Source organism: Crocuta crocuta, unplaced genomic scaffold, assembly GCF_008692635.1.
Source record: "Crocuta crocuta isolate KB4526 unplaced genomic scaffold, BGI_CrCroc_1.0 scaffold170, whole genome shotgun sequence".
Classification (NCBI taxonomy): domain Eukaryota; kingdom Metazoa; phylum Chordata; class Mammalia; order Carnivora; family Hyaenidae; genus Crocuta; species Crocuta crocuta.
The window spans coordinates 5,672,389-5,684,418 of NW_027527853.1; the positions used below are offsets into that span (position 1 = coordinate 5,672,389).

Below are 12,030 nucleotides of genomic sequence, written 5' to 3' on the forward strand. Positions count from 1 at the left end.
TTCAAAGCCACTTGCCCAAAAAGAGCCAGGACTGGAACCATGGTTTCAACTTCTTGACATATATTCAGACCATCTTAAGGCTGATTTGAAAAAATTAAAAAAATATATATGTATATATAAAGGGGCTGCTGGCTGGTTCAGTTAGTGGAGCAAGTGTCCCTTGATCCTGGGTTTTAGGTTCAAGCCCCATGTTGGGTGTAGAGATTACTTAAAAAATAAAATAACATTTTAAGAAAAAAGTTCTACATAAGTTCATGATTTTGTATTCCTGAACTCAGACATTTTATCAAGTTTTGCCTGGTACAGGTTAAAAAAGAAAATAATTCAAAGAAAAATGACCAAAAGGGTAGTAAAAATAATCCCAAAGAATATATATTTTTTCATAGAGATTTTCTTTTATTTAATGTTTATTTATTTATTTTTGAAAGAGAGAGAAAGAGAGAAATAGAGAGGGAGAGAGAGAGGGAGCGAAGGGCAGAGAGAGAGGGAGACAGAGAATCCCAAGCAGGCTCCACACTGTCAGTCCAGAACCCGATGCGGGTCTCAAACTCATGATATCATGACCCGAGCCGAAATCAAGAGTTGGACACAACCAGCTGAGACACCCAGACATCCCATCTAATTAGAACATATTAAAGAAACTTTAACTCTTTAGATCAAACCAGATAAGAATTAAATAATGCTATGAACATAGCATTCTGCAAGGTGTCTACAATGAAAAATTCTATGTTGATGGCAATGAGAAACAATGAAATCTGGCCATGTGTAGCAACATGGATGGACCCTGAGGGTGTTATGCTGAGTGAAATAAGTCAGGCAGAGAAGGACAAGTATCATATGTTTGCACGTATAGGAGGATTAGGAGGAACTTGACGGAGGAACAAGGGGGAGAAGAAGGGCGGAAATGGTGGGGGAAAGGGAGAGAGGCAAACCATGAGAGACTCTTGAATGCTGACAAAAACTGAGGACTGATGGATGTGGGGGGTCAGGGGGGATGGGCATGGAGGAGGACACTTGTGGGGATGAGCACTGAGTGTTATGTGGAAACTAATTTGACAATAAACTATTTGTAAAAAAAAAAAAAAAAATTCTATGTTGAATCTAATGATCTACTCTGGATGTTAAATCTCTCCTCTTTTCTCTCTCCCCCCCTCCTCTTCCTCTCCCTTTTTCTCCCTCTTTCTCTCCCTTTTCACACCTGCCCCCAGTCCCCAAATCATGAGATGCATTCTCTAGGTCTCTTCCACTGTGTGATTCTAACCATCTTAATCATATCAAATTATACCTTTACCCACCCAACAATGTATTTTCTCCTCCAAAAGGTCTGGAGTCCACCCTTTTCTCTTCATTCCCACCGCCCAAAATCAAGTTCTTTTTATCCTTCATGGAAAAAAAATTCTATAGTCTCTTACCAAGTTTTCCTACTTGCAGTATGTCAGTTCAGTTCAATTTCCACATGACATAGAGTTAACCTTCTTTCTATATATCATAGTCCTGATTAAAAAGCTTCCAAAGCTCTCTACTGTTTATTAAATAAGGTCCAAAGATTCAGGAGTCTAACTTTTATCAGCCATATCTTGTAACGCTTTCATCATGCATCTTGTAGTCTAGCCACACAAGACTGCTTGAAGAGTCCCTAAGTATTCTCTCACCACAGCACTTTTGTCTATGCCATTCCTTCTGTTCAGAATGCCCTTCCTTGCTTTTGATGAAATCTTACTCATCCTTTAAGACCCAGCTTAAATTTCACTTTTGTCATGGTCAATCTTCTCAACCCCATGGAGTGAAGAATTGTTCCCTCTCTACTGCAATGTACATTTATGTGAAGAACTGGTATTAAAAAAGAACTGCTATGTTCTTTTATAGTTATTTACATGTCTGTCTCCTCCCAACCAAACAGACTGTGAGATCTCTGAAGCTTCATTCATCCTGGATTTCTTGGTATATAACAGGTAACAGGTTCTCATTTAACATTTAAATAAATGAATCTTCCTATAAACCAGTTGACTTTACATGGAAAAAAAAAGTCAGATACAGACTGAAATTTTAGCACAAGCCAGTTTAATTCACAAATATGTGTGTCACAAGGAATACTAGCAAAAATGGTTTAAAACAATAAGTGAGCACATAGATGGATCAGTGCTAAGTCTATGAGAAAAATAAAACAAACAAAAACTAAAAGCACACAGCTGAATGATGATAGAAACTGAATTATTTCCATCTTCCCACTTCCCCAACTTCAGTGAGACGTCCTACTTGTTTCTACCAGCAGACTAACACTGAGGCCTAGGAAATACAATGTGTTCTGTTTTCTGATCAAATCCAACTGAAGGAAAATCTAACATAGAATAAAGACCATTTTTGATGCTTATATTTCATGCTCACCTTCTACTGCTTAAATTCTTTGACTTAAGCCTTTCTTAAATTGTCCAGGATGTCTGGTGGTCCCTGATCTCTAATTCCTGATCCCTGCTACCCGAAATCTTTGGACTCTGGATCTCTTGCTAGTATAACACAGAGTAGTACGATTTTATGTTAATCTCAAGAACCAGTCACGGTCTTTTAAGTAACAATTTCTGAGCATCTTGAAGAGAAAGTAATTACTATGAGTCCATATGGATTGAAGAATTGTAGTAGTATCATTTTCTTCTTTTAAAGGGTAAATCGATTGAGAAGAAAAACCCAATGGTCGTTATTACTCCTCTATGCCAGCAAGGTATCTGACAAACTTGCTCATTACTTTGAGCAAAATCATGAGTTAGGTTCAATTAGGGACTTAGTAACTGGCTGCAAAAAACCTCTTAAAATACCCATAAAATTCTGAATAATGGAAATAAGTCAATATGAAGAGCAGGTCCATATAATGTGGAACTCAAAGTTTACTGTGCATCAAAATCACCTAGGAGTCCTATCAAAGAGAAACTGCTGGGTCCAATGTCCAGAGTTCCCAATTCAACAGGTGGGACCCAAGAATTCGCATTTGTTAACAGGTTCCCAGGTCCTCATCTGGGGATCAAGTTTTAAGAACCATGAATGTACTGTACCTCATGACATAGATACCTGGTTTTGTTCAACACTTTGCTAGTAGCCTTGTTAAATATGTAAAAAGCATGATTACAAATCTGCAGATGATATTAAATTTTGATATAAAAAGATCTCATATCTTAAAATTTAATAGGGATAACTTTAAAATCCCAAAACAAAAATAAACCATACAAGTGTAGGATAAGAAAATAGAGGTTATAATATGTCTCTCTCTCACATACACAAAGAGAGAGAGAGAATGATACAGAGGTTTTAGAAGACTACAGCTTCAATGACATAAGAGTATACTCTGGCAACCAAAATTGGTAATCACAGTTTAGGCTTTAGTAATCAAGTACAGAATATGATACAATGTATTTGATGGTCCAACTGCAGATTATATTGGTTCTCACACATGTGGGTATCTTTGTAGTCAATTTTGGGTACCAGACATTAAACAGAATGCAGTCAAATCAGTTTGTTCAGAGAAGACCTTTGGATCTATCACATGAGAACAGTCAGAGGAACTGTTGTCTGGCCTTCAGATTTAGAAGGATGTAAGAACAGTGCTCGCTTTGGCAGCACTTATATTATTAAGGATATAAGAACAGTTTTCATATAATTGGCTTGTGGCTGAGGACTTGTTTTTTCTCTGTATGACCCTAGGCAGAACTGCCACATACAGACTGCACTGGACTGCTTACTATATACGGGGGTCCAGCTGAGGAGAGGAGAGGGGAGGAAAGGGAGCGCTGACATGTAGCTCACATTTCACTTGATAAGCCATGTGCCTTGGTGTGTGTTGAGTCCAGCTGGGAAAAGGGTAAACTTTTTCTAACTCATATAAAAGGGACAACTCTGGAGGACCTTTTCCTTTTAGTAGGGATCCCATTTCTAATTTGCACAAAGGCAGTGGTCACAGTGGCCAAGGTAGAACCAGCTCCATTAAGAGAAGTTTAGGAAACGTGAGTTCAGCTCACTTTAAGAAACTGGCAGAATGAGGGGCGCCTGGGTGGCTTAGTCGGTTAAGCGTCCTACTTTCGCTTGGGTCATGATCTCGCGGTTCGTGGGTTCGAGCCCCGCGTCGGGCTCTGTGCTGACTGCCAGCTCAGAGCCTGGAGCCTGTTTCAGTCTGTGACTCCCTCTCTCTCTGACCCTTCCCTGCTCACGCTGTCTCTCTCTCTCCTAGAAATAAATAAAACATTAAAAAAAAAAAAAAAAAGAAAGAAACTGGCAGAATGATAACACTGTACAGAAACACATTTTCTGAGGAGTAGTTAATCCCCCAAACTGGATGTTCAAGGACTACCTGGACAACTACGTGGCAGGGTTATTTAGAGTGAATTTCAAGGTAGAAGAGTATGTGTATCTTTATTACCAGGTAAGTGGTGAAACTCAATGATCTTTTGGCTTTTAGGATTCTACATTTAAACTAACTGCCTATCTTCCCCATATCCCAGTTGATGCCTATGGTATCCAGATCCCTTCTCTTCACATTTTTACAACGCATTCTAGCCTTCCTCCTATCTAGCCAAATTCCTCTTCTCCTCTGCCTACCCCAATATGTATAAAGCATACACATTGCATGAATACTGAAAACAAACTCTATTTTATCTTTTTTAAAATGTTTATTTATTTGAGAGAGAGAGCATGAGTAGGTAAGGGCAGAGAGAGAGAGGGAGAGACAGAATCCAAAGCAAGCTTGGCCCTGTCAGTGCAGAGCCTGATGAGGGGCTTAGTCTAATGAACCATGAGATCATGACCTCAGTCAAAATCAAGAATTGAACATTTAACCAACTGAGGCTTAGGCACCTCTAAACTTTGTATTTAAAAAAAAAACCTGCTTTCTGGAGTACCTGGCTGGCTCAGTTGGTACAACAACTCTTTCTCTCCAGGTTGTGGGTTTGAGCTCTACGCTGGGTATAGAGATTATGTAAAAATAAAATCTTAAATTAAAAAAAAGAAAAGAAAAAAAGAGAAAGAAAATACTACTTTCTTCCAGGTTTAAAAAAGCAAAAATACTACTTAAAAAAAAATGAAAACTTAATTCTCTTAAAATATTCATTAGAAAAAAAGCGCTAAGTTTCATTTTTAAGTGATTTGTGAATCAGTCACTAAAAGTCATGATAGGGGGTAGAGAGGTCTTTTAAACCAGAAAGAGAGTGGAATAAACATGGAAAATGTAATGTTGGTTTATATTTGTTCAGTGAGTACCGAATGTATGATACTACGTATGAAACGTTACTATTAAGTAACGTTTAAGTAATATATGATAAGTATTAAGAAGCAGAGCCAACATAGGCATAATCTTAAAGAGAGCTGAGTTATTTTGTGTGGTTTGTCTTTGAATCCTGGTCTCTCCCTTTCCATATCTATAGAGCCTGAGCCTTGGCCCCCATCAGGCTGGGGTTTACCCTTCTTGTACTTGAAGTTATACCTCATATTTAGGACCTTTCTAGGTTTCTTCCAAGAGAAAAGTGCTTTAAGAAAATATCAACGGGGTGCTTGGGTGGCTCGGTCCAGATGAACGTCTGACTTCAGCTCAGGTCATGATCTCATGGTTTGCGAGTTCCAGCCCTGCATCGAGCTCTGTGCTGACAGCTCAGAGCCTAGAGCCTGCTTCAGATTCTGTGTCTCCCTCTCTCTCTGCACCTTCTGCTTACACTCTGTCTCTCTCTCTCAAAAATAAATAAACATTAAAATTTTTTTTTTAAAAAAAGAAAAAATATCAACAGAAGAAGTCAACCAAAGGTGGAAACTATCCTATAGAAGGACAGAAAGGCAAAGTTTAGGGGTTTAGGTGTTTTTCTGTAAGTACAGCCAGACTAGCCTTTCATGGAGAGGGAGGAGAACAGAGAGAAGACCTGGATACCTAAAGATGCCTAGTCAAACAATAATTTTCATTTTGAACAAAAAACCTACGAAGACACAACCAAATGCCAATAAAGTTCAACCACCTAATTATTCTGAATCCACATTAAGAATCTAATAACACAAAATGCCTAAAGCAATATCATGTAAGGTGTTTACTTATGAAATATCATACTGGAATGATAACCAGAGATAATCTTTACAGAATTTTTTTAAAAAATCAGTTTCAAACTACTTGTAGAATGGAATAACAATTACTTTGAGCTTAGAAACTTGTAAAAAAAAGTGTTTTTTAATAAATATTTTAAAAATACAATATAAATACCCTTTTTATTTTTTATTGTTTTAAATGTTTATTTACTTATTTTTGAGAGAGAGAGAAGGAGGGAGGAAGGGAGGAAAGGAGGAGCGAGAGAGAGGGAGACAGAGAATCCTAAGCCGGCTCTGTGCTGTCAGCATGGAGCCCAAGGTGGGACTAGAACTCACGAACTGTGAGATCATGACCTGAGTCGAAATAGTCAGACACTTAACCAACTGAGCCACCTAAGCACCCCTAGATACCATTTTTAAAATGATTGTTTTATTTGGAGAAAGATACAGAATAAAAATTTTCTAACTAGAGAAAATAGCAATGCTTCCTAGGGAAAAAAAAATGAATACTTCTCTTCCCTAGGAAAATTCTTTTCCTTTGTAAATAAGCATCTCTCTTTTTTTGAAGGGAATACGTAAGTTTTAAAAAACTCTGGACTTATTTTTTTGTACAGTAAACAACTGATCTTGATCAAACATGATTATTCTTTTTAATATTAATTATGTTTTTCTTAGCAGAATGCCTTACACACAGTGGGCAGACAAATATTTGACATTTGCTAAAAAAAAATGAGTCACTCTTGCTTCAGCTGCAAACTGTTGATCAACATCTTTCATACAAAATATGTTACTGCAAAATTTGCCTCAGACAAACATTCTATAATCCTTCTTGTGCCCCACTGATTTTCAATTTATCAGCAGTGGTTCCTGACTGAACTGTAAACCAGGGCTTTTTATCAGTGTACCATTTATTTGAAAACAATGTTTGAAAATTGCTCTATCCTTACATTCTTTCTTTAAAGTTATAATTTAAGGACGACAGAACACACAACCAGAAGCATATATACACAAGGCCAATAACTAAACAGCACATCCCATTTTGAAGCAGACTGGCTAATGTCAACATTAGATTATAGAATCTGCTCACCTTTTACCTACAGAAAACAGTGAAAAATGATGGCAAAGGTAAAGGCTTAAAAAATTGGGGGGGAATGAGAACCAAAAATCCAGAATATAAAAGAAGCTTCATTCGGAATGCGGGGTCCTAAGATTATCCTTCCAGCAATGATCTAAAAAGCTACCTACCGGGTGGCCTGGTGGCTCAGTTAAGCATCTGACTTCGCTCAGGTCATGATCTCCTGGTTCTTGGGTTGGAGACTGCTTGGGATTCTCTCTCTCTGCCCCTCCCCAATTTGTGATTTCTCTCTTTCTCAAAATAAATAAACTTAAAAAACAAAAACTGCCTACTGAGAAAGTAAGAATGACAAATTTAGAATGATTTCATTTGTTTATGACCAATGTTAGGAGTGTCCCAGCAAGAATGACTAGAAGAAGGGATGAGGCAGAAAATGAACCATCATTTCAATCATCCCAGTCCGTACTGCCACTTCAGTGCTTTCTAGTCTATAAGCCCTAAACTGAAGCGGAGATGTTTTTCTCTTTCTGGAAGAAGTCGCTTCTAAGGTTGCCGAAAATCTCACTGATTCAGGCCTTTTCCCTCTTTTCTGAACTATCCTTTTATATACCATTTTTGCATATAATTTAAATATAGATCTAGAGATGCATGAGGTTTAACCCGTAAGGTACTTACATTCACACTGTATGACATCTAAGTTAAACTGCTGCACGGCTCCCATGCTTATCTGTTTTAACTCACTGTCCAATAGCATCTGCATTAAGGATGTTGACAGATGCTGGCAGGCTGACATGCAAGCAGTCTGGGCAACTTTCCCCTGTTTAAAACAAACATCAAAACCAAAATATAAACAAGCAAATAAGCAAACACAGAAATACACCGTAAAGTAGCAGAAAAATTATATAGCTGACATTCTTTTTGATCCCTTTCTGGTGGTTCAACAGTGATTACTGGCCTTTCTATTTCTGTATTCTGAGTGGTTATGCCTTTGACCATAGGAATTAAAATTAATCTTCTTGTTTACTTGTCCCTCTCAGGACATAAATATCATTAAAGTTCTAATTGCAACCAGGAAATTAAAAGACAGGTAAAAAACACATGAATGATTATTTTAGACCTCTTGAAATGTCTCAAGTATCTTTAAAAATACACATTAAAATATGACATTTATGACATAAAATAATCATCATATTGACAGAACATTTTATTCATCTAATGCTCTTTAAGCTCCCCTTTATATAATTAGCCAAGCTAGAAGAATGTAAGTTAATAAACAATATAATGTACTTTTATTTAAACTGTGCCTAAAAATCAAAATATACTTTGGAGTCATTGTAACATAGCTTCAAGTAGCTTAGGGGGCTTTCCTACCAACATGATTTCAAAATCATCTACAAAGCTACATTTAGTTTTAAAATCATTGGATAATTTAGAAATATATGGTTAAATAAACCACAAATATTTGTGGTTTTCTTTCACATTTGTTACATTGTTAAATATTTTCTACTATAAGAAGCTCCAAAAAACTACAGAAATTTTTCCTGATAGCCTTAATTAAGGCTACATGTTTCACCTCTAGATTACAAAGCTGAATCACATCATATTACTTTTAGTATAAATTGCTTCTTTAGATGGATTTCTGTATTTCAGTTAAAAGGTTAAAATAAAATAAAGACTCTTTCATGTATAGTTTTCCTGTTTAAAATTGCTCCTGGTATTGTTGTCTTCAACCTATAATGATGTGATTTGGTGATGGACTAACTCCTGTGATAGGATTCAAAGATCATGAATATAGTCAGAAATAATGACTTTGGAAAATGTGCCATGTTCTGCCTCATTTGCACTAATAAATATTTATTCAGTGCTATTTGATAATTATTCTTTTCCTACTTTCACAAAGGCTAATAAAGTCATGAAAAAAGATCTCCTAAATATAAATGCCTCACTAAATTGGTACAGAAATGTTTTACAAAGTTGATCTGTCAGAAGAGTAAGAAAGAACATAAATAAACTTTAAAGTTATTTATTAGAACATTTGTTCATTAAACTACACATTTAAAGTCAGACTAGAAACAAGGCAATCTTTTTGAGTCTTTAGCATTTAGACACTATGCAGTGAAAAACTGTATCTAAAATGGAATCTCAATTTCTCAATCAAAAACGTTAGAGATAAAAGCCAATGCAAACAATATATCTGACAGATACTGATGAACTGCCAAAAAGGAATGTAACAAACAATGCAAAACCCAGCATGCTTCAAGATCCCCCAAACCCAAGAGGAATTAGTCTGGGAGACATGCAGCTCCATTCCCCAAACACCATAATATCAATATGAATGAGAGGGGGACAAAAACGTAAAAAGAAGAGAAATCAATGGCATGTAATTTAATTATAATGTAACAAGCTTGAGAATACTTAATGGAAATGTAATTTTGACCCAATGGAACAACTACTGCATTTTAGTTTCATGTACTTCTCCATTCAGTCAGCTCCATGTTCAACTTATGTTGCCACTATACTAGCTGCAAAACAGATTAATAGGTTGCCCCCTAAAATTACTATTATATTCACTTCTTAAGTAAACACATTGCACAGGGTAAGTGGTATAATTTTAAGGTGATCTTTAAAATTCAACATTGGTTCTGATGCTACAAATGACTATATAATAGTACTGGAGCCAAAAATGATAGTAAGAGTATAGAAATATTGGCTATTCCATAAACTTGGTGGAAATAGGTAATGAAAGCACACATACACACACACACGTGCATGTAAATTTAACTTTTTGTTTAAACAACATATGTAATAATAAAAGCATAATACTAAATTTCTTCTGATTATACATATTAAATATAGGGTACTGCTCTCAAAGATATAAGATTAAAATATTTTACAAATATTTTACAAATATTTACAAATACATCCTCAAGTGAAATACATTCTTTTTTGTAGTCCCAAATTAAAGTTAATATAAAAGGTTTGGATTCTTTAAATAATTTAAAAGTTATATTCTATAAGATTATACATTTAAAAATGTTTAATTTCTAAATATAAAATGTGTACAATTATTCATAAATTTCCATCTATTACTTATATTTAGAGAGAAAAATTTTAATGTTTGAAATATCTGCACACCCAAAAAATGCTTTTGGCAATTCGTTTCTGATGCCTCTATAGCCCTTATACCCTTTGGTATAACAAAACACTCCTTTCTGAACATTATTAATTTTATTATTGACATTTCTAATATTATTATTTTCTAGAACAAAAATAATCTAAGTACTTTTGCAATGATCTTTAAAAACTAGCCTGTTTCATTGGAGATGCTCTGTTTTTCAACAAACAAAATGAAAATAATAAATTTCAAGCACCTAGAAATTCAAGCACCCTCATCTGAAAAATTAATTGTGACTATTATGAACATTTTCTTTCTCTTTAACACAAAGTTCAACAAGTAAGTAAAAACACCTGCCAAACTTTTAAAGGTAACTACTTTTTTACCCTCCTCTAACATTTTGCTGAAAAACTTGCAAAGAGAGAAAACCCTTAGACAAACTTCTTATATTTCAAAGGAACTTGTAAAAGAGAATCTGCTGACATATTAGATCCTTTTTGCATTACCCAAAAGCTTTTCTTCTAAGAACAATTGTGGTAAGGAGACATTTGGCTCCTAGGAAATTCCCAAAGGGTCAACCATATGCATCCTTCCATGGCACCTTCACAGCGCTGCTTTCTAGATTCATGTCTCAAAAGCAGCTTTCATCATTTACTTGTGTGTCAGTCAATATGATTTATGGACTGCATTCAACAAAGTCAAAGCATATAGAATGAGAAATATGACTACAATCTGCTAATTTGTTTTGTATTGAGCCACTTAAGAGTCAAAGACCTGATGTCAGACTGAGACCAGCAACACAATTAACCAGTCGGTGACAGATTCATCCATCCTCCCTGCCAGGCTGTGCCAATCAAAGACAGCATGAGGCGACATTTGGTGAAATCAGTAAGAAAACTCATTCTCTAGGCAACCTATGTGAGACCTTGATTGACACTTTTTGAATTTAGTTTGTGGAACACAGCCACTCTGTACCCAATAGTCCCTCACTGCAAGCTGTGAAATACGGCTTTTAATGCCAATCACAGGAACAATAAACCACAAACCACCAACCCTCAGTTTAAAAGGAATCAAGAAAACACATCTGTTTGTATGTCAAGCTAAATTTCTAAAATAATTTACTATTATAGATTAAGCTAAAGATACTCCATTTCCTTTGAAACACCGCAAAAGGACATAGTAACAAAAATACAACACATTTTATTAGATTACTATGGCTCAAAACTGTTTCAAAGTAATGTTTTGATAGATCTACTCTGATATAATAATAGGAGAAATGTAGAATACTTAAAAACTAATTTGATACATTTAAATTTTCATTTGAAGTTTTCATTTCTGTCTCACCATTCTCTTATTTCAAAGATCTAATAAAAAAAGAAAGGTTTGATTTCAACAGTAATTATTTGAAAGAATTTTTCAATGCTGCTTTCATTCTTTCTCAACTACATTTAACAGAAAAATGTGCTCTTGAAATCACAACCATTCTTCAGTATTGGTCTCCCTTCCTTAAAGATCCCAGGAGAATCCATTTTACTCTATTTATATTCCCACAAAAGGTCAACTTTGCACAATAAACTACTTTTTTATTTCAGTAAAAAGAAATATAAAGATATAAAAATATTGAGCATTGAATTTATTGTTCTTTAAATTGATAACAGGTTTTGTTTTAAAAGGTTACATAACTCTTGTCAGAAAAAAAAAGGAAAAACTGAAATAAAATCATGGTCAATTTGAATATTAACTCTAACAGTGGCAACAGAACTTATTAACTAATTCTAATTCTGTATGGATTTTT

General features: G+C 35.3%; 1 protein-coding gene across 3 annotated transcripts in view; it reads right to left on the bottom strand.

The window, feature by feature from the left end:
- The window catches only part of EXOC6 (exocyst complex component 6), a 221,582-nt gene that overhangs the window by 47,007 nt on the left and 162,545 nt on the right, over window positions 1-12,030 (bottom strand). For all 3 annotated transcript variants that reach the window (XM_077779797.1, XM_077779805.1, XM_077779789.1), the window contains exon 19: window positions 7,796-7,937. In XM_077779797.1, the coding sequence (XP_077635923.1) occupies window positions 7,796-7,937 (142 nt within the window). The remainder of the gene's footprint in view (window positions 1-7,795; window positions 7,938-12,030) is intronic.